The sequence below is a fragment of the Aotus nancymaae genome, unplaced genomic scaffold, assembly GCF_030222135.1.
Source record: "Aotus nancymaae isolate 86718 unplaced genomic scaffold, 86718_ANA_hifiasm-v0.15.2.pri h1tg000020l, whole genome shotgun sequence".
In the NCBI taxonomy this organism is placed as follows: domain Eukaryota; kingdom Metazoa; phylum Chordata; class Mammalia; order Primates; family Aotidae; genus Aotus; species Aotus nancymaae.
The window spans coordinates 69,238,170-69,265,102 of NW_026988432.1; the positions used below are offsets into that span (position 1 = coordinate 69,238,170).

The 26,933-nt window shown below is 40.5% G+C and overlaps 1 protein-coding gene and 1 long non-coding RNA gene across 5 annotated transcripts in view; one reads left to right on the forward strand and one right to left on the reverse strand.

Annotated features, from left to right (window-relative positions):
• The window catches only part of PIEZO2 (piezo type mechanosensitive ion channel component 2), a 450,041-nt gene extending 445,627 nt beyond the window's left edge, over positions 1–4,414 (forward strand). For all 4 annotated transcript variants that reach the window (XM_064379448.1, XM_064379449.1, XM_064379450.1 and 1 more), the window contains 2 exons: positions 1,759–1,942; positions 2,880–4,414. In XM_064379448.1, coding sequence (XP_064235518.1) covers positions 1,759–1,942; positions 2,880–3,132 — 437 coding nt within the window. In that variant the 3' untranslated portion in view covers positions 3,133–4,414. The remainder of the gene's footprint in view (positions 1–1,758; positions 1,943–2,879) is intronic.
• Positions 4,415–7,481: 3,067 nt separating this feature from the next.
• The window catches only part of LOC110567613 (uncharacterized), a 53,461-nt gene continuing 34,009 nt past the window's right edge, over positions 7,482–26,933 (reverse strand). Inside the window, exon 6 of the long non-coding RNA XR_010343651.1 lies at positions 7,482–8,043. This is a non-coding gene — a long non-coding RNA (uncharacterized LOC110567613). The remainder of the gene's footprint in view (positions 8,044–26,933) is intronic.

Sequence of the window (26,933 nt, forward strand, 5' to 3'; positions counted from 1 at the left end):
GAACTGCTTGACTTCATGGCTTGAACCAGAAGCAGATGTATAGATCTGGACAATGTGGAAAACCAATGCAGTTATCTGGCACACATTCGTTCATTCTCCAACATGGGCTTTTCACTATGCACCAGGCTGTAGGCCAGGCACTGGAGCCTGGGCTGCTGTGTTTAGCTGGAAAGACACAGCATAATTAAGATTTGGACACATAATTAAGATTTGGAAAGCCACACAGAGATTGGGCTGGTAGAGGCCTAATGGAGGGCCCTGGGGATGGGCACAGGCTGGGCCCCACATCCACACACATTTCTTCCTCTGCAGTAAATAAGTATGTCTTGCAAGGTATTTGCAAGATGCATTGAGAAGTTTGCTATTTCCCTTTCAGCCAGGAATGGTTCTAGAAGTTTTCATCTGTACATGCAGATTGCTCAACAATTACTCATTCCCCATGAAGTAACTCTGTCCTTCCACAAGCTCTTTCCATGGTGACTCTATGCTGCAAGCTCCTGAGTTTCCTCCTTATAGCTGTCTCTGGACTTTAGAACCATCATTCTTCCTGTTCTTGTGGGTTCTGCATTGTTGATGTTCTTCCTTGATAAGGACTCTAACAGGATCATGCTGTGCCTTACTCTTCTTCTTTGATCCATCCTTCCATGCCATAGAATATTTTTTGTCAAGCACCATTCTTGGATTCCTACCATCTAGGATAAACTTGTCCAACCTGCAGCCCACAGGCTGCCTGTGGCCCAAGACAGAATTGAATATGGCCCAACACATATCCGTAAACTTTCTTAAAACATTATGAGATTTTTTTGTATGACTTTTTTTCAGCTCATAAGCTATCGTTGGTGTTAGTATATTTTTTGTGTGGCCCAAGACAAGTCTTCTTCTTCCAGTGTGACCCAGGGAAGCCAAAAGATGAGATACCCCTGATCTAGGAATTTAGTATGAAATGATGCTGATGTGGTTCCCACCTTCACAGAGTTTACAGTTCACCACCATGTTTCTCAGGAGAAGCACCAGCATCATTGGCAGGAGTGATATCTTCTTAGAAGGACCTATGCAATGTCACTACAAGCTTTTTTCCTCTATCTTCTATGAGTCTTTTGCTTTCACCCTAAATTCCAAGGAAAGTAATCATTAACCCGATATTATAGTTCTCAGAGATTTGCTGAGCTGCATGACATCACTCTTCCTGAATTGAGCTCCTCTCCTCACTCAACTTCACCTATTGAAGTTCTCACTTGGCAAATCTCAGCTTGGAAGTTATCTCCTCTGTGAATCACCCATGGATCATATTAACCAGAAATGGTCTCTCCAAGCCAACACATGTTGTCAATGCTGGCCCTATGGTAGCTGTCATGTGCACATAAATTGTGCTCGTGTACATAGTCTTTTCCCATGGAGATAAGGAACAACGTTATATGCAATTTTAGAACCCCTTAGTACATAATTGAGTGCCTTCTTCCTATAAAACATTCAGTAAATTCTGATAATATGAATGAATTGGTTCAATCATGAGTCAGTGATTTGGGTTTTTAAATGTCTATAGAGTCATTTGGGATTATCAGCTCAGCTGCTCAGGTGGTGAATCCTCCACTGTGGGCCCACTCTTCTTTGCCCACTCATACTGTTAGTATGTCCATGCATCCTTCTCATCCTAGAACCTTATGCTATAGTTAGTAACCAGGTTTTGCCATCTCAAAACTGTTGCATTAAACCCTAAAACTCTCATGCTGACTTGATTTTGTGTTTCTACCCTTCTAGAAAATAATTTCATGGATATTACCATCATTTTGTCCAGAGACAATACAACTAAATATAACAGTGAGTGGTGGGTTCTCAACCTGACTGGGAACAGAATATACAATCCGGAGTCACAGGCCCTGGAACTGGTGGTCTTCAATGACAAAGTCAGTCCCCCAAGTCTGGGGTTCCTGGCTGGCTATGGGTAAGGACTCATTGAACAATTCACAGTTACGTGAGTCCACTTCTGTACCATATAAAGTTGAGAGCCTTTTATCATATAAAGTTGGGAAGCCTTTTATCTTAGAATATTCCAATTGTAGAGCTGTAATATTAAAATGCACACATCCTTGGCCCTTCATTTCAAAAAATGAGGCACCAGAGTCCCATAGAGATCAACACGCCAAGTGTGACTCACACAGCCCAGGCATATGGCTTCTTCACTCTTCATCTTACTGTTATGGCACAGTTTAATGCAATTCAGTGTCTACATTTAGAAATTGGCATAGAAATAATCACTTTTATGCTTAGATTTCCTTCTAACACTTAGCAGATGGATCTATTAGACATCTCAGTTTTGAACTTCTGAACCATCTCGTAATGTGTTGATGCTTAAATCCTAGGACACACGCATCCCCAAAGACACAAATATAAAATGTATTTCTCGAAGTTAGCCTCATAAGAAACTATTTTCACCCAGAATTTTATTATAAAAATTAATCTCTGAGAAAGATAGTATTGCTAAAAGGAAAGAAGATAATTATATACAATTACATTTATACCAAATATATTATATGGTTTATGCATTTAATATATGCAATAAAACCACCTAAAGTTCATACATGAAACAGTTGGCATTGATTATTTTCAGAATGTGATACTGTAAAGGACTTTCATTTTTCAAGTCTAATAGTTGTTCTGTAATACACAATTCTATTTTCTTAACAAAGAACATGAATTATCCTTTTAATTACAGAAAAAGTGAATTTTTTAACCAAAAGGAAAAACCATATCAAACCAGATTTGATATGGTTATTTCTTCTATGGAATTTGAGGGAAAATAATATTATTTTTTCTTTTAGACATGCTTTATGAACCATATTTAACTGCTATATCCAATTTCTACTTGCTGTTTTTTTCAGTATTATGGGATTATATGCTTCAGTTGTCCTTGTGATTGGCAAATTTGTCCGTGAATTCTTCAGTGGGATTTCTCACTCCATCATGTTTGAAGAGCTTCCAAATGTGGATCGAATTTTGAAGTTGTGCACAGATATTTTTTTAGTTCGAGAAACAGGAGAACTGGAACTAGAAGAAGATCTCTATGCCAAATTAATATTCCTGTATCGCTCACCAGAAACAATGATCAAATGGACTAGAGAAAAAACAAATTGAAACCTTAGAACACAGACTGCAAATAATGTTAACATTTGAATTTTTTAAAAAGCACAATATTCTCATAAGAGCTAAGCATTTCTAGTTCGATGGAAATGGTTTGTTTCTCTTCTGACAGGTAGACAAAAGGAGCTGATCTCCTTTTACAGTAAAAGTTACCTTGCAAGTTAAGGCACTGTTGAAAATAGTATGTGTCACTCCATTTCTCTGAGATCAGAGCTACTTGCTTTATGTTTTAGTCAACAGTGTCTTGCATTCTGATTGACCATGTGAAGGAATCATTTATGGGCCCAGTCCCTGAGAGAAACAGAAGAGAAGTCAGAAGGAAAGATGCTTGTGTTTTCCTCTGCAGGGACTGCACCCTTCCTGAAGAGAGGCTACAATGCAATATACAGCACTCCATCCCACTGGGGAAGCTGCTCTGATGAGACTAGAGGAGCCTTCAACACACTCAGAATATGCAACAGCAATAGGGGGCAGACACTCCTACCCATGTTTCTAGGGGCAAAAGAGAAGGAACTAATTGCCCATGAAGATGCCAGTGGAAGGATCAGCCTCATTCTAAGCAAAAACATAACATTAGTGATACTATTACTGCCTTATCTTAACCAAGGACTAATAAGATACCTTTCCATTAAACACCAGTGACTTCTCAGGAAAAAAAAAAAAAAGCAGAAAAACAAATGATGTGGACACCTGCTCTGTTGGGGTCCAGCCATGACCGGCTTCAATGAGGACAACCATTCTGGAGGGCTGCTGTCTCCCGTGCAAATGGATGTGAGGCAGAAGAGTAAAAAGGCCAACCCAGTGGGACCTGGAATACTTTAACTGTAACTCTTCAATAACTGAGATCAGGACCGCTCTTCTGCCTTTCCCATCCTTCGACGTGCTTTTTCTCATTTCCATGATTTAAGGCAATGGTTTTTCCAGTATGTGACATTTTCCTTCCTGTTTTTCAGGTATATCAAAGAGTTTACATATTCCAATTCACATTTTTACATCTGAGACGGGTTTTTTAAGTTCATAATTATGAAAGAAATATGTATATTGAGCTTGGGGAAATAAAAATGGCCTTTTCTTAAATTATTATTATTGGTAATACAACCTCTTCATTAAATAACAATGTAGCATGAAAAATTTATGATTGAAATGTAGTTTTCATTCCATATTAAGATACAGTTTCTGAGAAAAATCATTGAATGGACTAGAATATGTCAAAAAATTGATCCTGTGTGGTTTGGGTTCAGGGCTGACTTAAAATAAAGCACATCCTGCAAAGTCATTTTAAGAATACTCTTTATTTGGGCTTTTTGCATGAAATTGAAAACAGATTGTTTTTGATACAATGTACAGAGTTTTTTTTTTAACAAACTGAAACAAGAATCCACTTCTTGCTGGTTCTATTTTGTTTTGTTTTGTTTTTCTCATATAAGCAGGAAACAATAATAAAATAATTTCCAAAAAGGAAACAATTACAGTGAATATGGAGCTTTTAAAAAAGTAGTAGACTTCAAATGATGTCGTGTGTTCTACAGAATTTATTAGTGCATATTTATTCTTATGCTGTGCATGCCAGCATGCTTCCGCAGACAGAATGAATTAGTGCATATTTATTCTTATGCTGTGAAAGCCAGCATGCTTCCCCCTGCGGAGATAAACTGCTTCCAGCATTGCAACAATAAACTCAAACCACTTAGTGGAACTTGCATGATGGTCTGATTTCCCAACAGCAGAAAGAATCATGGGGCATAACTGGTTGTGAGTTCTTTCTTTTAAAAAGAAGTCAACAGGAATTTCCAGAAAGCAAACTGTAGCTCATTCAGGAAAGATTAGGCATAGGAAAACGCTCATGAGAAAAAAATGTAAAGGCCAGAGGATACCAGAACTGAAATATTCCTCAAGAAAACAATTTCCAGGGTGTAAGGCAAAAGCCTCCAGATGCATAAGAGAGGAACGTATTTCAGGAAAGAGTGCTGGGCAAAGAGGACATTCCTTTCAGGACTGGGTGTGCTGGACTGGAAATCACACAGAGAGTGCCAAAGCCTGGCTTCTGGTCCTGGCAGACCTGGACAAATGGGTCTCTCACCCTCCCCAAGCCTCCTTTATCTGATGCCATCAGGGATCATCAAGCTCTAAACAACAACATGCTAAGCCTCAAAGGGTGCTTACCCCAGCCAAGCAGCCTGCTGCTACCTTAGATTGGGTTCTTTAGAGATAAACTCTGAGACAGCATTACCTGAGGTCATTTTAGGGCAGTGAGCACAGATCATACAGGTCAGGGAGGAAGGCAGGACCAGGCACAGAAGAGCCACAGTTGCAACTGAGCCCTGAAGCCAGGGTGGCCCTTCCTTTATCCCAAGCTAAGCCAAGGGTGTTGGGATCCTACACCAGCAAGCCATTGTCATAGCCATCCCCTGGGCAAGGACTTAACCTTTCATGAGACAACTCCTTGCAGGCTAGAGGTTTTTGCCTTTGAGGGACAGGGGTAGTCATGGGCATGTAGGTGTCCATAGGGGATCCTAGGAGATCACAGTACCATCACTGTCTACCCTAGAACACTGGCTTCTACAGTAAGCCTGTGAGATCTTACCTCTCTTGCAAGGGAAGAGCAAAGTGAAAGGAGTTACAGGCCTGCCCGTAGCTGGTTTCACGGTCAAAGTGAGACTCATCATCCAGCCCTCCTCCTTTCAAGATCCCTTCACCCGTGGCCAGCAGTCCTGGTGGGATCAGCCAGACCCTAAAGCTGAGGGTCCTGAGGTCTTGGTTTCAAGCCCTCCTCAGGTCCTGGTGATAGCTTTGCCTCTTTGTCATTCAAACTGGGCATCAAGCACCGAAGAGGGATGATCCCCTGAGCACCAACACATTCTTCCTGCCCAGCTGGGTGGCAACAACCTCCTCGTTCTGCTGACCTGGGTCAATTAGCCTTGTCAGTAAGGTGACCCCTTCCCTTGCTATATCTGTGACATTTGTCCCCTTGCTATCCTTCTGAGTCATCCCTTCTGAAACCATGTTTTACACTATCATTAATTTCTTCCTGAATTCTGCCTCATTTCTGAGTTTTCTAATTCTGATTTTTATTGTTCTTTCATGTCTTCTATTTTTTATGAATTTATATTAGTTCATTTTGAAACACTGGATTGTGGTGTGCACCCATTGGTGAGCATATCTTTCTGGCAAACTTGGACAGTCTCAAGGCCACGATCCCGCCCCTTATTCTTTTTCACCAGCCACACTTGGTGTTGGACTGACACACAGTCCTTTTCTCTTGCTCCTTTGCGGGGGACATTTGTTGCCCTGACTTTAGGGTAGGAAGCTCTTCCAGCTTCACAGCTCTGGAGGCCCCTCCACTGTGGTTTTCACTGGTTCCCAAGTGCACCCTTCTTTCCTGAGACCTCTGCTCTGTCCCCTTGCCCACTCTGTTTGGGCTGTCTCTCCCCAGTAGCAGCTGGTCTGTGCCACGTGGACTCTCTCCCCAGCAGCTTCTTCTCAGGGCCAATGCAGCACGGGGCCTGATCCTGGGAGGAAGTGTCAACCTGTCACTTTGGAGAGTTCACAGACCCAGCCCTGCACAGCCCCTTGCCCACCAATAAGCATGGGAAAACTGCCCTCCAAGGGTCCAGGGGCTGTGGTTGTGTGGGTGACCTGACCCTGGCTCTGCGAGGCCAGGCTGACCTAGCTCCTCTCTTCTCCTGCCTGTGATGAGCTTATCCTGCTGGCATCCTGTCATTCCTTGGAGTCCAGCTTTGTCCTGGCCTGGTTCTCATCTGCATTTCTTTTGTTTGTTTGTTTGTGGGGGATGTGATAGGAAGTGGTTGAGGAAGTGCCAAGCTCTAGGATGCCACTAACTTTACCTGTCCAGAATTCCCTTACACAGAGTCTGTAAGCACAGTATTGAATGAGGGAAGAATACATTGAATTTCACAGAGATAACAGTCTGAAATTACATTGGCCTAGTTAGATTAAGTATTTAGCATAAAAGCACTTGGTATGAACAGTGCACACAAATGATTAGTTCTCAGAGTCTACACTGTTTTGAACAAAGGGCATTTTTAAAAAATTAAAATATGATTCTTAATCAAAGTGTTAAGACATAGGTATCTGTGATTACATTCCCACATATTTTTATTGAACATTGCCTATTAGTCTATTTTTTAGGATTTTCAGAGTAGTTAAGTGGTTTTCCCTATTGTTTATTTGCTTTCTAGTTTATAAATCTGTTTTTGTCTTTCTTATTTTTTTTTTACTTGTGTTGTTCTTTTTCTTCTGACTTTTAAAGATACATAACTCAGTATTGAGCTGTCTACAATGTGTCCCAAATCAGAAATATAAATGCTGCAAACTCACAGAACTCATCATTTGGAAGTTTATTTAACTATTCCACATTTCTTCAGCTTTGCAGATTTGAGTATTACATTTCAGCTTTTAGGCTGCATGTAAGACCATGACCAGATGTTCATCCAGACCTGCGGCATGGCAGAGGCCTCGGTGTTTACTGTCTCCTTCAGACCTTCTGACGCAGGATATTCTTTGAAGGATCTTCATAGGCAACCTTCCGGTGGCTGCTGCTTCTCTGTGTTTGCAGTTTGAAAATGGACTAGAGACACTAGCACAAGACATTGTTCATCTTGAGTGTCCATAGCAAAGAAATTAGTATCTTAAATGTTTAAATTATTATGCTTTACAATCTTGCCTTTTCTAAGTTAATAGTATTTATACTTCTAACACCATTACAGTTTAAACCTGCAGTAAGACCTTTGGGAAACCCTGTGTTTTCTTCCACATAAGACTAAGTTCTGTACCTGAGGGCTTCGCAGCAGGGTTGTCACAGACATCCAGAAGCACAGCAGGTGTGGGTATTGGAACAAACCAGACCATGAGGAAGGGGAGAGAAAGGCTCGCAGAGAGAATGTCCTGGAAGGAAGTTCAAGGAGACAGAGGAACTTCAGCAATATGCTAGCATTGCAGACCTGACCCCTGCTGGAGTTTCCTTAAGGTGTTCAGGGAAAGCCAGATAGAACTGTGCCTGCCTCTCCCACCCAAACACTTACTCCATGTGCAGAGGGCAGAGAAAGATTGCTGGAGATGGCTTCAGGAGCTGATACACTAATAAGAATATCAGTAATGCTCCAATATTTGCTCTTATGATTATGTATCAAACCCCGTGCTAACAGTATGAGCAGTTGGAAACAGAAAGAGGGTTAGAGACTTGCCCAAGGTGTGGTGGAGCCAGGACTTGCCTTGTTTCCCAGAAAGCCAGTCTGCCCTGTGAGCCAGCCCTCCTGCTGGCACTGCTGCTCCACCAAAGTCTCCTGTGGCCATCTGGCGAGCACTAGCTAGTGAGCACCCCCACGTGTCAGACCATGCCTTGAACCTGGATTCTCACGTGCCTGCTTGGTATGGTCAGTGTGGGATTGGGTACTCGTGAGTCATTTTCCTCTATCCTACCTCTATGCCTTCCATGTTATTTATTCCCAGGCTAATGAGCTTCCAATAGGGAAACGTGCAATGATTTTCAACCTGCATCCTTTCCCACACAGAGAATTACTGAATTCTTGAAGTAATGAGGGTGATGGAGCTGACTCACCCCTGCACCTCAACCAGCTCTGTCTCCAGCCCCTTGGCTCTGAGGTCAGAGAGTCAGATGGCTGCAAAGGCTGAGAGTATTCTAAGACTGAGAGGCGTGTCAGGTCTAAAGTGCCACCCAGGTCAAATTTGGGTGATTGGACAACCCTCCAAAAACCACTAGGACCTCTGAGGTTTCATAGTAAACCACAGAATCATACTTTTGTACTTGGTGGCCTGGTCTTTGTATATTCCTTGATAATCTCGCAAATTAGTTTACTCATTAGTATGAGTAAAATAATGCTTATAGATATGGGTGATATAGAAAAATATGACTATTATTAAGATAAATGCTTTAACAGATTCGGTTTTGATGTCTTTTCTATCCCAATCAAAATCAGACTTGGAAGACATCATTTGACACTGGCAATTGGTGAAATCTTACCCTGCGCTTCACCAAGTGCCCCATTCTGCTCACACTAACAGTACCCATATGTGCTTCAAAGCTGCTACTGTCAAAGGGAAGGCAGCCCTCCAGCTCTGCCCTGCCCTGGGGAGCTCCTGTGCTCTACTCATCTCGTGGGTAACCCCCCCATATAGGCACCGAGGAAGGAGAGCTAAGCAGAACCCTGGCACAGTTAGGGCTTGAAGAATATCTCACTTTATAGTGTTACTACTCAGCAATGTCTTTTTATATAATCCTTTATACAATCATATTAGTTTATAGAATTAGGGCTTGAAGAATCCCTTTATATAATCCTCTATATATAATCATAAAATAGTTGATAGTTTGAATGCCTAAAGAATATTTCCCTACATATATACCTATAATTATATCTTAGTTCATAATCAGAGGAATGCCTAGAGCAGACACAGTGCAGGGCATGATTTAAGGGAAAACAGTTATACCAGGACAAGAATCCATGGCCCAGGTGGCAGTGTGCAGTATTGTAAAGATACCCATTGTATGGCAGGCTTGGGGCAAGAGCCACTCCTCCTGATAAAGGAGTTGTAGGACCTTGTTCCAATTCTTGTGGAAGGCTACCCTCAGACCGGCAATCCACCTTGGTGACTGTGAACTTTATCAGCTCTTGCTACTGTGCTGCTCAAAAAGCAACTTCCCATAGAACTCATTGGAAGCTGCCAGAAGGTGGCTGTAACCTTGACAGCTCTGTCACTGTTATGTGACTTTAAGCATCCTCCTATAAATCTTCTTTTGCCCATAGATAGAAGTATTGCACACTGCACCCTCTTTACTGTTCACAGCCCACCTTCAAGCCTCGGTAACCGAATGGAGGTGGACCCCTTACTGCACATGGCCCTTACCTTCATAGGAACAGGCCCCTTGCTGTGCACTGTCCACCTCCTGGCCTAGGTGACCTAATGGGGGTGGACCCCATGTTTTATTGCTCATGACCCTATCACTATCCTTAAAGATGATTTCACTCACTGCCTTGCCCCCTAACATAGACACAATAAATACTCATGCTTATGGACATTCGGAGCCTCGCCTGACTCCGCTTATAGGTGGCGTGACCCCCTGAGCCCAGCTGCGTTTTCCTTGTACTGCTGTGTCCTGTCTCTTTATTTCTCAGATCCTGCACCTCAGCACAGCATAAGGCACACCCCATGACCCTCTGGGGCCTTCAGCCCTACGCACCTGGATAAACCAAGCCCAGGGACCCTCCTTGGTTTGGCCCCTTGGTTCTCAACCCCACATAGAAGGAACACTTTCCTAAGCCACTGAGATTGCCAGACTTCCCTGGGGAAAGTCTACCACTTGAATCAGCCAGAAGGCATCAAGTAAAGGGGAGAAATTACCTTCCAGAATGAAGGTTGTCTCTCTGTTTCCAACCTTGATGAAGTCACCAGAAAATAATGTTTAACAGAGAGGCTGAGCACTTTCTGCTGTGTGCCCTTTAGTCCCAGGGAAACAACATGCATTGGAGTTTTCATGGGGGCAGGTGCCTTGCTAAGTGCTGTACGTAGACGATCTCATTCATGCTCACAGCAAACCCAAGGGTTGGGTACTACTTTTCTCATCTTCCATATGTGGAGACAGACACACAGGGTAAGTGCTGCTCAGTAGGGCATGGCCAATGCTCAGAACCACCTGTGCTTCCTGGTAGCAGGTAACCACCATGCTATGTGACCAAATCCTAAAGTCTGTCTGCTAGTTACTGATCCATTGTTATATGGAGAGACAAGGGAAAATAGCTGAAAACATAGAAGATTGCTTCCAAGTAACTTTTTGGGGTGTGAAGTAAAGTACCAGAATTATGATAATGATAAAGTATAAATGGGAGTCTCATTCCTAGTCTGTCCCTGTTGGTCATTCCTACTTTTCCATTTGTCTTTGCCTGTAGATTTAATGTTGGCAACAAAAGAGTATGGGAATGTTAATTTACCTGAGAAATGTGGGTATCTCAACACTACAGTGTTATGATTTCTGCAGGTGTCTATTACTGAGTAGAAGCCACAAGGTGAAATAAACAAATCCATAGGTTTAAAAAGTATTTCAACAGTAAATATGAATGGTGTGCATAACATAAAAAAAGAAAGAATTGTGTTTAGAGAAAGGGAAATGGAGAGATTCAGAGGGATTTTTTTCAATGAGTTGGGAGATTTTCCCCAAAGTCTTTTTCCCCCCAGTATTTATTTCCACACATTCACATTTCTAATTCTCATTCCTCTGAGCAATGCAGTAACACCAGCAAAATAATGTGTGTGATGAGCAAGGACACACCTCCTGGGACTTGGCCCTCCTGCATCTCTTAGCAAAGCCCCTGCTGCAAGCCCAGCTCTGCACCTCAGGCCCAATCGTGGGATCTGAAAGGCTAAGGGGTTGGGACTTGGTGAGTTCCCACCTTACTCAGGGATGTGGGGTGTGTGCCCACCTCATCTTTCTCACATGTCTCCACATCTACAGCATGAGCATCTTCCTTAATATGTAGGAATTAGGGAGACAAAAAATGTTTACAGCTAATACTAAATGTTAATTTAAAATCCTTTGCTCAAAAGGAAGGAACTGAAGCTAAATGTCCCAGGCAGCGATCACACAAGAGGAATGGGAATTGCAGATGGTATTTCAATTGCTTTGGGCCCCAATTTCCAGACTCTCTGATCCACACTGAGGTCGGGAGAGAAAGGGCTTCTGAAACGCCACTGCACCCAGGAAACCTGAAGCTAACCAATCAGGTGTTTCTATTGTCAGTCCATGGAGAGAGTGGTGCCTCCCTCAGAGCTGCTAGAGAGCAAGGGTCGGGTGGGGGGCTCAAGAGAAGAAGCTGAGGATGTGGCTTGAGTCCCAGGCATGGTCAAAGGAGCTGAGCTTCTGGAGGAGAATTCTGGAAGACCTCATGGGCTAGCCATGCGAAGGCACTGTAACACAGCTGGCAGCTTGCTCTCCAAAAGATGGGCTGGCACCCAGCCTCAAGTCAGCAAATTCCTGGATTTTGGAAGAGCAATCAGTCCACATAATGCACCAGGATCAAGCAATGTGAGGCGCCCAGAGAGAGGTCCCCTGGGTTGAGACTTGGAAGAGGTGGCCATGTTCTATTCTCTGCACCTGCAAGTTTAGTGCCTGGGTGCAGCCTCAGACACCTGGAGCCCATCAGGTGGCCCGTGTCCACCACTATATGTCCTGTGGTCATGTCCTCTGCATACCTCTTGCCTCCCTCAGTCTCTCAGCCCCCGTCCATATCTTTACTCCTCATGGAGGCCTGTCTCATGTTCTTTCTGCCTTTGGTATGCATTGTCTTCATTCACTGACAAGTCCAGTTTCAGCTGCTAGTTTTTTGGCGGTGGGAGGCAGAGGTGTAAAATTGGGAAAATGCTGCAGAACCAGCTTCAGTTTCCCAGAATGGAGGAGGAGATGGAAAAGAGGCTTCAACATGATCTGGCCTCCAGGTAGAAACTCAAAAAGATAACGGGACTCTCCTCATGCCTCTGGAGTTGTCTTAGTCCCCTTCCCAGTCGAGTTCCATTTGTAAGGTAGAACTGTCCCCTTTCACTTCTCAGCAGTCATCAGGCTCTGGGCTTCTGAATGACATGGTTGCCTTGGGTGTGGAGAGGGTATTCACCAGGCTCCAAACCAAACTCAGAGTCCACCTGGGGAAACTCAGACCCTGATGAGTCTCAGGATCACAGAGTGTGTGTAAAGGGTCTGCCTCTCAGTGGAGGATCAATTAATGTGAGCTCTCCCGCAAAAGTAGCCTGAGAGCAGCCCCAGGTTCTAAATAAGTCATCATCCAACTAAGCCAGATCTGTTCTCATGGACTCCTGTGCACCCAAAATATGAAACCACCGTTTGAGAGGTACTTAACATTGGCACCAAAAGCTGCTCCAAGGATTCGTCTTTCCCCTGATGGCTCTGTCTCTCCTACCAAGCTCACCTTATGGGTGATGCATGTCAACATCAATGATGAGGGTCACCATCAATGATAAATTTCATCCATGCAAGTGGATTTAATTCCCTCTCACCCCTGGCAGGTGGCTCCAGGGACTCTTAATTGATAACCCTTTGGCACCTCAAACTCAATATGCCCAATACCAGTGCCATGATTTCCTCCTCCAGGCTCCCTTTATCCTGCCTGCCTGTTTGTGAATTCACTCAGGCTGAGCACCTCGGAGATGCTGAATCCTCGTGGCTCAGGCCCTAAACTCTGATGTAGGGGCAAGGTCCAAGAATGGATGTCAGTTTAACCAGTGCAGGTGATTCTAACATCAGGGAGGCATGAGGGTGCTCCTCTCCCACAATGCTCTCTGCAGGATCCCCGCTACATCTCTCTGCATCTAAGATACCTTGCTACCTTGTGGAGGATGCTCAGTAGACACTGCTTCTGCCTCTCTCCCAGCCAGAATGGCCATTCCCTGTGCCAGGCCCCAAAGACTTCTCCTACTAAGACCCTGAGAAACTAAAGCTCCAGACATGGAAGCCACATGTTCATTTACTCAACATTCACTTCCAAATCATTTACACCTTCTCAGGTGTAGATCAAATGCCTAATGAGAAACTTAGGTCAAGTTTACTGAGAAACACAAAGAATATTTGCAGCCTCTTAAAAAATGATGGCCAGTAGCTCAAAACCAAGTGGCCAATAATTGGAAATGTCTGGTTGAGACCTCATTAATAGATATTAAATGAAGCAAAACCAGTGGCCCCAGGCCTGGCCTCTAATCTTACTAGCAAAGGCAGTGAGTTGCCTACGTGGAATACTTTCAGGAACACTAAATCTCACATTTCCCCCAAGATCATTCCCTTCCCACTGCGTTACACCCAAATGGATTTTGAGAGAAAAAAATAAATTTGCTATCCCTAGCTAGAGAGAATGACTAAATGCAAGCACCAGGAAAAGTAGCACATTGCCTTGAAGTTCTGGTAAGGGGTGGGTTGTCCCTGGGAGATGTTTTGATGTATGGGAGAGAAACGAGTGAGTAAATGACAAGGTGAGAGTAGGGAAACTGCGGTTTCCCCAGGCAGGCACATTACCCAGAAAGAGTGCCTGGAAAGCCGCCTGACTCTCTATAGGATGCAGTAGTCTCTAAAGTTACAAATTAGGAAGTCCTTTTACCAAGTCTAAAACAATGCTAAATCATAACTATATGTACCTCCTGGTGTGGGAATATCAAATAAAATTGGGTTTCATCTGCTAGCTATTTTTCATAATTCATTTATCTTTTGACATTTTTGGTACCATCTCAGTCACAGCAAGTTTCTTTCTAGGAAAATGTTTATTTTTCATGAATTTCCTTCCATCTCACAGAGGATGTTTTATGCAAAACAGGCAGAGTAAGCTGAGGGAAGTTGCAGGGTTCCCTCCCCTAACTCCCAGGGACTTGGCTAACATTCTCCTCTCCCAGCCCGGAGGAGCCACCCACCAAAAGTCTGACCTCTGAGGCCACTAGCACACATGCAGGGAGTTTTTGGGGCCAGGACTTCCTAACACAGTCATGATACATTATAGAATGCATGCCAGCAATCCTAAATTATGAATGATGCTGTGCTGTGGCACCCAGGTCAATGCAAAGCAGTGAACTATTAGTGAACCTTGTGGATGACTGCATCTCACACCATCCATCATGTTGCCCTGAGCCCCCTGAGCCCCACAGCAGGTTCATAGCCAGCAGTTTCTGTTGTGCTGCACTTAGGACAATTAGCACAGAAAAATAAAAGAAAGAGACAGAGAGAGGGAGGGAGGAAGGGAGCAAGGGAAAAAGTGAGAGGGAGAGAAAGAAGGGAAGGAAGGAGAAAAAACAACCCAGAAAACAGAGAAAAGACCTCTGAAATGAGTTCCTACATGGAAAACAGGGCACCTCTACAAAATAGGCAGACAAGGGCTCTGCCACAGAGTGGTCCTTGCAGACCATAGTTGTGCTGGGAGCCTAATCAAGTCCCCTTCCCAAGCTAGAATCTGGGACATAGAGAGCACCAAAGTTGATCAGGCTTCACAGGCACTCCAGAAGGGAATTGAGCCAAAGATTCAAGAGAAGTAGAAACATAAATCATCAGTTCCAGGGACTGATTAATGGAAATCTGCATGAAAAGAATGTAGAGAATGAGCTACAGAAAAGGGGATACATGTTTCAGAGAAGGAATTAGAAAGAAGGAGGTATAACATCTAGGGAAACCTCTCCACAGAACTGCTGCTCCTCACTCCCTTCACCTTTAGCTCCTCCTGAGAACAGGGGAGTGAGAGGCAGTTTGCCCACCCACCATGGCTTGCCATTTCTTCAGGTGGCCAAAGAACCCAAATGGGTCATTTCTAATACAAGAATTTGCACCAAAGAAATCCATCCAACCAACCTCTAGGGAGATGTGTCTTTCATGGTTCCCTGGCCTCCACGTGTTGGCCTGCCTTGCCTAGAATCAGGGTGGGCAGAAGACAGAGCCCAGACTTTGAGGCTCTTTGTGGTCTGGGGTTGTGGCAGGGGCACAGCTGCACAGCCTTCCCCAGTCTCTGTGTGCTCCAGAGTAAGTCATGTAACAAGCCTGTGGTGGCCTTACAATGGTGCTAAAGAATAAAACAAGATGTTGGATAGCCAGCTACTAGTAACTACGAGTGTCAAGTCCTGACGATTAGCAAAGATGATTAAGAGGAAAATTATATATCCTCTTAATCAGCATTTGTATCAATTTTGATAAAGATAAGAATACAGAACAAATGTACATAATAATAAACTGGACCTAACCATATCACCTTCAAACATACATAAACATAGCTGCAAGGAGAAATGAGCAAAACTAGTCAGAGCCATGGTAAGAGATTACAATACCACTCACTCAGAAATGTATAGCTCAAGCTGAATAAATAATCAGGAAATGGTTATCAATTGATAACCTGCTGTGCTGTTTACTGGACACATTCCTCCCCTCTTTCAGTCACATGGTAGGGTGGCATGTCTTACCTCCACCTACTATGCATGGCTCTGTGTGATGAATTCTGGCCAATGAATGAAGAGCAAAATGGGTATGTGTTACTTTCACCCTGGAGGGTTTAGGTGCCCATGGGGAAATCCTCCAGAACTCTCTGTTCCCTTCTCCCTTAACCTCTGACAAGGCAACTGGCAACATTTGAAATGTGGTTGCTCCACCAACCTGTGCCTCTAGGAGCTTCAATTAGCAGTCCCCTGCATACCTTTAATACTCATGTAGTGTACGTAAGATATAAATTTTATTGTTTTAAGCCACAGAGATTTAGGGGTTACTTATTTACCATAGCATGATTTAGCCTGTTTTGACTAATGTGTTCTTAAATCAACATTAAATTAAATTACAAATCATTAACCAAAAAGATTTATTAAATTATGGCAGAAAATACACTTCTAAATAACTTAGGAGTTTAAAAATGAATTGCAAACATGTCAAACTCATCAAAAAAATGTAACTGCTACATATCTGTTGTAGTCAGTTGGGTTGCAATTGATACAGGAGCTAAAAAGAAATTATTTAGGCAGTTAGTGAGGCAAGAGAGTCCTTGGAAAAGCTTCCCTTTTAACAAAAAGCAGCCCCCAAATATTTCTTTTCTAACAAAGAGCAGCCTGTAACATCAAGCTTCAGACACAGAGAAGCAAGCTGGAAGCTTGCATGGGTAAATGCCGGCAGCTATGCCAACAGGAAAAGAATACCTGAGGCCAGGCATATTCAACATGGAGGCTCAATCTTCCCTTTTCTTTGTCAACTACGTGTGCAATAAAGAAGCAGGCAAGATGGTGTTGGCCAAGTAGAGAAGCAATTTGCGTAATAAAGACTAGGGCAGGGCAACCGCCTATGTAAATGACAGGCCTAGTCCAACCAATCTTTTGGACTCTATGTAAATCAGATACTGCCTCCTCAATCTCATCTGTAAAACCCCGTACATTTCACCATGGAACCGGAAGACCCACTTAGGTTCCCCTCTCTCTCTACAGGAGAAAGGGCTATTCTCTTTTCTCTTTCTTTTGCCTATTAAACCTCCATTCTTAAACTCACTTCTTGTGTGTCTGCATCCTTGATTTCCCGGGTGTGAGACAATGAACCTCAAGTACTACCCCAGACAAATGATGCCGCTTCACCCTTTCAGTAACAAAGTACCAAAAGGGTGGCTAACGGTGATGAAGACACTTATTTCTCAGTCCCAGAAACTGGAAGTCAGAGATCAGGGTGCCAGCATGGTCAGTTCCTGCTGAGGGCTCTCTTCCAGGTGCACACTACCAACTCCTCCTTATATTTGCACACAGCAAAGAGCAGAGAGAAGCAAGTCCTCTAAGCACTCTTTTAAGGACACTAGTCCAATGTTATTTTCATGAATTTTGTTCCATCTTATGGAGGAAGCTTTATGAAAAAACAGGTGGAGTAAGCTGAGGGAAGTCCTCAGCTTGAGATGGGAGGCCTCATGGCCTCATCTAATCCTAATCACCTCCCAGAGGCCCCACCTCCTAATACCATCACATGGGTCAGGGGAGGATTTCAACATTTGATTTTGCAGGAGATACAAACCTTTAATTCATAACAAAATCAAAGCTTGTACAATGTAAAAATAATAAATAAAGGCTGGCTGTGGTGGCTCATGGGAGGCCAAGGTTGGCAGATCACCTGAGGTCAAGAGTTCAAGACCAGGTTAGCCAACCTGGTAAAATCTTGTCTATTAAAAATACAAAACTTAGCTGGGCATGGTGGTATACACTTGTAATCCCAGCTACTTGGGAGGTTGAGACAGGAGAATCACTTGAATCCAAGAGGTGGAGGTTCCAGTGAGCCAAGATTGTGACACTGCACTCCAGCCTGAGCAACAGAGCAAGACCCTCTCTCAAAAAAATAAAATAAATAAAAATAATAAATAGAAAATCAAATTTAATACCATATATGTTTTAAAAAGAGTATATCATGACTAAATAAGGTGTATGCCATTAATCCTGGGAAGGCTCAATAACAAATAAAATGAGAGTAGCAGTAAGATCATCACACAGTAAATTCAGAATAGAAGCATTTGCTAAAATTCAATGCTTATTTATAACATATAAAAATATCTTAGTGAAGTAGGAACAGAAAGGAGCTCCCTTGAAAGAGTAAAGGTCATCTAAAAAAATGTAATAGTAAAACTTTAAAGATAACCCAGCAAAGTTATAAACAAGGCAAGGATACTCATTAGCAATGATTCTAACCAAATTATACTGGATTTTCTCAAGAAAGCACCAGGACATTGAGACACTAAAAGAAATAAGAAATCTTAAACATTATGAAATGTTTTTAAAACCCTGAGTTTATTGATATGATTGTCTATTTTAAAAATCCAAGATAATCTGCACAGAAAACAAATAATACTATTAAGAGGATCCAGCAAGGCTATTGAACAGAAGTAGCAAACTATGAAATGTAATAGAAAAAAATAACACTCCAATCATGAAAAACACACGGAAAGGCCTTTAATAGGAAAAAGCCTAGCCATAAAACCCAAAAATGGTGTGTAAAACCATTTTGGATAAAATTTTAAATTTACTTAAAGTATCTAAATAGAACTAATAGATACCATCATATTTACAGAAGTATAATTCAAAATCATAAAGCTTTAAATTCTTATAAAATTTATTTATAAAAGTAATACTTTAAAAAATAAATATCATAGATCAACAGCAGCAATGAGAAAAGATAATTTTAAAAATGAGTGAATTTCAAGATAGACAAGTAAAATTGTTTAATCTAAAGAACAGGGAGGGGAATAAAAAAGGATGGAGAAAAACAAAGAAAGCCACAGAAACCTGTGGCACAAAATCAAGCGGTCAATATACATATCATAGATTCCCCAGAAGGAAAAAAATAAGCTGGGGGGTGGAAGAAAAACTACTTGAAGAAACAATGGCTGAAAGTTTACCAAATTTGAATAAACATTAATTTACAGATCCAAAAAATCAAAAGATTTGAAATAAAGTACACACACACACACACACACACACACACACACACACCCCTAGACCTAGACATATTATAGTAAAACTTCTGGAAGCCAACTATAAAAAGAAAATCATCTGAGAAGACAGAAGGGAAAAAAAAAATCACTTAATCGATCCAGGAACCAGTGGTATGGTTAACAGTTGACTTCATATCAGACACAATGGAGGCCAGAGAAATTGAAAAGACATCTTCAAAGCGCTGAAAGAAAACTGTTTAATAAGAATTAAAAATCAATTAAAACTATCCATCAAAAATAAAGACAAAACAAAAGAAATTTTCTAAGAAAAAGAAATCTCAAACACTAAAAACTGAGAATTGATTGCTGGTAGACCTGCAATACAAAAAACAAAAGTAAAAACAAGTCCCTCAGGATGAACAGAAATGACATCAGAGGATAATTTAGATATACAAGAGAAATGAAGAACATGAGAAATGGTAAATGTATAGGATAAACTTAAGAGACTATATTTTTTTCTTCTATTTTTAAGATGTTTAAAGTAAAAGTTATAACACTATTTTTGGATCTATAATTTATAGAGAGATAATATAGAATACCATGGCAAGAGTCCTATATTTTAACAGAAATAATTTAATATTAACTTTAAAAATATTTTTATAAATTAAAGAAGCTCATTTAATCCCTAGAGTGAGCTCCAAAAATAATGCAGTAAAATATAGCTAAAAAGCCAATAGATAAAATAATTTGCTTAACATCCCCAAAAAAAGACAACCAAGGAAATGGAGATGCACAGAAAACAGATGGAACAAATAGAAAACAAATAGCAAAGTGGCAGACCTGAATACATACATATAATGCAATTAAATGTATAATTAAATAAATATGAAATTGTACAAGCATGTTACCAAATATAAATGAACTATGCATCCTAATCAAAATCCAGAAGCTGTCAGACTGTATTAAAAAGGAAGACTCAACTATATGTTCTCAATAAGAGATGAGCTTTTTTTTTTTTTGATGCAGAGTTTCACTCTTGTTGCCCAGTCTGGAGTGCAATGGCGTGATCTTGGCTCACTGCAACCTCTGACTCCCAGATTCAAGTGATTCTCCTGCCTCAGTCTCCTGAGTAGCTAGGATTACAGACATGAGCCACCATGCCTGGCTAATTTTGTATTTTTAGTAGAGATGGGGTTTCTCCATGTTGGTCAGGCTGGTCTTGAACTCCTGACCTCAGGTGATCTGCCTGCCTCAGCCTACCAAAGTTCTGGGATTACAAGCATGAGCCACCATGCCCAGCCAAGAGACAAACTATATAGAGAGAGACACAACATGGTTGAAAGTGAAAACATGTAAAAAGCTATACCACACAAACTGTTAGTATAAGAAAGTTAGCAATCTTATATTAATACAGACTTGACTATATGAAAAAAAAAAAAAGAATTACCAGAAGACAGAGGGGTATTACATAATGATAAAAGGATCAATACAGCACTGCCATATTATAACTATAACTATATATCATTTAATAATATAGCTCCAAAACAGATGAAACAAAAGCCAAACTGGAAAGAGAAATACATATACCAACAAGTTATATAGAGATTTTAGTCAGATGTTTTAAGAATCCTCTCAGTAACTGACAGAAAATTTTTTTTTCTTTTTCTTTTTTTTTTTTTTTGCAGAAAAAGTATTTTTAAGATATCAGTAAGGATATGAAAGACATGAATAACACTCCCAACCAACTTAACCTAATTCATATGAAGAGGATGCTCCACCTAAAAACAAATTACAAAAAATGTTATAATGCTATAACTTTCACCAAGACCATCTGTCAGGCCATAAAACAAGGCAATATATTTAGAAAAAATAAAAGCACATAAAGTCTGTTTTGTGATCACATTATCAAGAAATCAAAAATTGAAATATATCTGAAAAATTCCCCAAATAACTAATAGATCTAGGGAGAACAACACAAGGTAAATTAGAATGTAATTAGAAATGAATATACATGTCAACACTTGAAGGACACAGCTAAGGCAGTACTTAGAGGGAAATTTTAGCTTTAGATGCTTGTTAGATAACAGAAAAGATATAACAACACAAGGTAAATTATAATATTATTAGAACTGAAAACACATGTCAACACTTGTAGGACACAGCTAAGGTAGTACTTAGAGGAAAATTTTAGCTTTAGATGCTTATTAAATGGTAGAAACGGTATAAAATGTATGATCCCAGCATCTCTCTTAAAATAAAAATAGGAAAAGAAGAGAAAATTAAATCAAAGAAAATATACAAAAAGAAATAATAAACTTAAAAACAGAAAGCAAAGAAATGGAAAACAAACAAATAATGTAACCAAAATCTGGTTCTTAAAAAAAGATCAATGAAACTGATAATAAGGATAAAGACACAAGTTAACAATATCAGGAAGGAAAGAGGGGACATCACTCCAGATAAAAGATGTTGAAAGGGTAAGTGGTTATAAATATTATAAACAAATTTTGGTCAGTACACTTTAAAACAAATAAGCAAATTTCATGAAAGATACATTGCAAAAAAATTTTTTTAAAAAAAGGTCCAAAATGAAACAGAAAAAAAAGAATAGAATAGCCCTATACCAACTGAAGAAACTGAACTCATAACAGAAAGTCTTCCCACAAAGAAAATCCAGGCTCAGATGACTTCACTGATAAATTCTGGCAAAACATTTAAAGAAAAAAAAAGCCGTCAATTCCTATACAATCTCTTTCAGAAAATAGAGAAGGGAGGAATACTTCTCCACTCACTTGATTAGGCTAGTATTATACTGATTCCAAAATCATCAAAGACATCACAAGGAAAGAAAACTAAAGAAAAATACCAGTCATAAACATAGCCAAAACAATCTTTAATAAAATATTAACAAATATAATTCAGCAGTAAACTAAAAAAAAAAACCCTATCATTCTTAAGTGGATTATATACCAAAATGCAAAACTGATTTAACATCAGAAAATATATCCTTGTACTTCATCATGTTAAGAGAATAAATAATGAAATTATTAAATCAACTCAATTGATGCATGAAAGTTTTTAAATGTTCAATGTCCTCTTATGATTAAAAAAAAAATCCTCTCACAAAATTAAGAAGATAATTTTTTCTACATAATACCTTGCATAAAAGGTATCTACAAAACCAAACAAAACCTTTAGCTAATGTCTTACTTAGTAGTAAAAATAAGTAAGTAAAATGAATCTCACTTCATCCCAGAGATCAGGTTAACTACTTCTATTCAACATTATATTTAATGTCTTAAGTCATTGTGATTAGGCAGGAAGAAAAGCCATGCAGACTGAGAAGGAATAAGTAAGCTATTTTAATTTGCAATTAACATGACTTTGTAAATAGGAAAACTCTAAGGAATCTCTTTTCTAAAAGCTAGTACAACTATAAGGGAATTTAGAAAGGTTGCAGAATGCAGGCTCAATATATGAAACTCAATATATTCTATATATCATCAGTCAACAACTGAGAAATAAAATTTGAAAAAAATCTGATATCATCAAAAATTCTTTTTTTCCTGTTTCAATTATTATTATTATTATTATTTTATTGCATTTGAGGTTTTGGGGTACATGTGAAAAACCTGCAAGGTTGTTGCATAGGTGCATACGTGGCAGTGTGACTTGCTGCCTCCCTCCTCTTCACCTATATTTGGCATTTCTCCCCATGCTATCCCTCCCCAACTCCCCACCCCCCCGCTGTCCCCCCAACTACCCCCCAACAGACCTCCGTGTATAGTGCTCCCCTCCCTGTGTTCATGTGTACTCGTTGTTGAAATCCCGCCTATGAGTGAGAACATGTGGTGTTTGATTTTTTGTTCTTGTGTCGGTTTGCTGAGAATGATGGTTTCCAGGTTCATCCATGTCCCTATAAAGGAAGCGAACTCCTCGTTTTTTATGGCTGCATAATATTCCATGGTGTATATGTGCCACATTTTTCCTGTCCAGTCTATCATCGATGGGCATTTGGGTTGGTTCCAGGACTTTGCTATTGTAAACTGTGCTGCAATGAACATTCGTGAGCATGTGTCCTTGTAGCAGAACGATTTATAATCCTTTGGATATATGCCCAGTAATGGGATTGCTGGGTCAAATGGAATTTCTATTTCTAGGTCCTTGAGGAATCGCCACACTGTTTTCCACAGTGGTTGAACTAACTTACACTCCCACCAACAGTGTAAAAGTGTTCCTATTTCTCCACATCCTCTCCAGCATCTGTTGTCTCCAGTTTTTTTAATGATCGCCATTCTAACTGGCGTTAGATGGTATCTCAATGTAGTTTTGATTTGCATTTCGATAATGACCAGTGATGATGAGCATTTTTTCATATGTTTGTTGGCCTCATGTATGTCTTCTTTTGTAAAATATCTGTTCATATCCTTCCCCCATTTTTGAATGGCCTTGTTTGTTTTTTTCTTGCATATCTTTTTCAGCTCGTTGTAAATTCTGGATATCAGTCCTTTGTCAGATGAGTAGGCTGCAAAAATTTTTTCCCATTCTGTTGGTTGCCGATTCACTCTACTGACTGTTTCTTTTGCCGTGCAGAAGCTGTGGAGTTTGATTAGGTCCCATTTGTCTATTTTGGCTTTTGTTGCCATTGCTTTTGGTGTTTTGATCATAAAGTCCTTGCCTACGCCTATGTCCTGAATGGTTTTGCCTAGGTTTCCTTCTAGTATTTTTATGGTGTTAGGTCTTATGTTTAAGTCTTTAATCCATCTGGAGTCAATTTTAGTGTAAGGTGTCAGGAAGGGGTCGAATTTCTGCTTTCTGCATATGGCTAGCCAGTTTTCCCAACACCACTTATTGAACAGGGAATCCTTTCCCCATTGCTTGTTTTTATCAGGTTTGTCAAAGATCGGGTGGTTGTAGATACGTTGTGTCGCCTCCGACGCCTCTGCTCTGTTCCATTGGTCTATATCTCTGTTTTGGTACCAGTACCATGCTGTTTTGATTACTGTAGCCTTGTAGTAGAGTTTGATGTCCGGTAGTGTGATGCCTCCCGCTTTGTTCTTTTTGCTTAGAATTGACTTGACTATGCATGCTCTCTTTTGGTTCCATATGAAGTTTAAGGTGGTTTTTTCCAGTTCTGTGAAGAAGGTCATTGGTAGCTTGATGGGGATAGTGTTGAATCTGTAAATTACTTTGGGCAGTATGGCCATTTTCACGATATTAATTCTTCCTAACCATGAACATGGAATGTTTCTCCATCTGTTTATGTCCTCTCTTATTTCGTTGAGCAGTGGTTTGTAGTTCTCCTTGAAGAGGTCCTTTATGTTCCTTGTTAGTTGTATTCCTAGCTATTTTATTCTCTTTGTAGCAATTGTGAATGGCAGTTCGTTCTTGATTTGGCTCTCTTTAAGTCTGTTATTGGTGTAGAGGAATGCTTGTGATTTTTGCACATTGATTTTGTATCCTGAGACCTTGTTGAAGTTGCTTATCAGTTTCAGGAGATTTTGGGCTGAGGTGATAGGGTCTTCTAGATATACAATCATGTCATCTGCAAATAGAGACAATGTGACTTCCTCCTTTCTTAATTGAATACCCTTTATTTCTTTTTCTTGCCTGATTGCTCTGGCTAGAACTTCCAGTACTATATTGAATGGGAGTGGTGAGAGAGGGCATCCTTGTCTAGTGCCAGATTTCAAAGGGAATGCTTCCAGTTTTTGCCCGTTCAGTATGATATTGGCTGTCGGTTTGTCATAAATAGCTTTTATTATCTTGAGGTACATTCTGTCGATACCTAGTTTATTGAGAGTTTTTAGCATAAAGGGCTGTTGAATTTTGTCAAAGGCCTTCTCTGCATCAATTGAGATAATCATGTGGGTTTTGTCTTTGGTTCTGTTTATGTGGTGAATTACATTTATAGACTTGTGTATATTGAACCAGCCTTGCATCCCCGGGATGAATCCTACTTGATCATGGTGGATAAGCTTTTTGATGTGCTGTTGCAATCGGCTTGCCAGTATTTTATTGAAGATTTCTACATCTATGTTCATCATGGATATTGGCCTGTAGTTTTCTTTTCTTGTTGAGTCTCTGCTGGGTTTTGGTATTAGGATGATGCTGGTCTTATAAAATGATTTGGGAAGGATTCCCTCTTTTTGGATTATTTGGAATAGTTTCAGTAGGAATGGTACCAGTTCCTCTTTGTATGTCTGGTAGAATTCGGCTGTGAACCCATCTGGACCTGGGCTTTTTTTGGGTGGTAGGCTCTTAATTGCTGCCTTGACTTCAGACCTTGTTATTGGTCTATTCAGGGTTTTGACTTTTTCCTGGTTTAGGCTTGGAAGGAGGCAACTGTCCAGGAATTTATCCATTTCTTCCAGGTTTTCTAGTTTATGTGCATAGAGTTGTTTGGAATAGTCTCTGATGATGGATTGAATTTCTGTGCAATCTGTGGTGATATCCCCTTTATCATTTTTTATTGCATCTATTTGGTTCTTCTATCTTTTCTTTTTTATTAGTCTGGCTAGTGGTCTGTCTATTTTGTTGATCTTTTCAAAAAACCAGCTCCTGGATTTATTGATTTTTTGTAGGGTTTTTCATGTCTCTATCTCCTTCAATTCTGCTTTGATCTTAGTTATTTCTTCTCTTCTGCTAGGTTTTGAGTGTTTTTGATCTTGCTCCTCTAGCTCTTTCAGTTTTGACGATAGGGTGTCAATATTAGATCTCTCCTTTTTTCTCATGTGGGCACTTATTGCTATATATTTTCCTCTAGAGACTGCTTTAAACGTGTCCCAGAGATTCTGGTATGTGGTGTCTTCGTTCTTGTTGGTTTCGAAAAATGTCTTTATTTCTGCCTTCATTTCAGTGTTTATCCAGTCAACATTCAGGAGAAAGTTGTTCAATTTCCATGAGGCTGTGTGGTTCTGGGTTGGCTACTGAATTCGGAGTTCTAACTTGATTGCACTGTGGTCTGAGAGACTGTTTGTTATGGTTTCCGATCTTTTGCATTTGCTGAGGAGTGATTTACTTCCAATTATGTGGTCAATTTTAGAGTAGGTGTGATGTGGTGCTGAGAAGAATGTATATTCTGTGGATTTGGGGTGGAGAGTTCTGTAAATGTCTATTAGGTTTGCTTGGTCCAGGTCTGAGTTCAAGTCCTGGATATCCTTGTTAATTTTCTGTCTCATTGATCTGTCTAATATTGATAATGGTGTGTTGAAGTCTCCCACTATTATTGTGTGGGAGTCTAGGTCTCTTTGTAAGTCTTTAAGAACTTGCCTTATGTATCTGGGTACTCCTGTATTAGGTGCATATATATTTAGGATCGTTAGCTCTTCTTGTTGCATTGATAGTTTTACCATTATGTAATGTCCTTCTTTGTCTCTTTTGATCTTTGTTGCTTTAAAGTCTATTTTATCAGAGATGAGAATTGCATCTCCTGCTTTTTTTTGTTCTCCATTTGCTTGGTAAATCTTCGTCCATCCCTTTATTTTGAGCCTTTGTGTATCCTTGCATGTGAGGTGGGTTTCCTGGATACAGCACACTGATGGGTTTTGGCTTTTTATCCAATTTGCCAATCTGTGTCTTTTGATTGGGGTATTTAGTCCGTTTACATTTAGGGTTAATATTGCTATGTGTGAATTTGATCCTGTCATTTTGATGCTAGCTGGCTGTTTTTCCCCTTGGTTGATGCAGATTCTTCATTGTGTTGATGCTCTTTACCATTTCGTGTGTTTTTGGAGTGGCTGGTACTGGTTGTTCTTTTCTATGTGTAGTGCCTCCTTCAGGAGCTCTTGTAAAGCCGGGCTGGTGGTGATAAAATCTATGAGTACTTGCTTGTTCACAGAGGATTTTATTTTT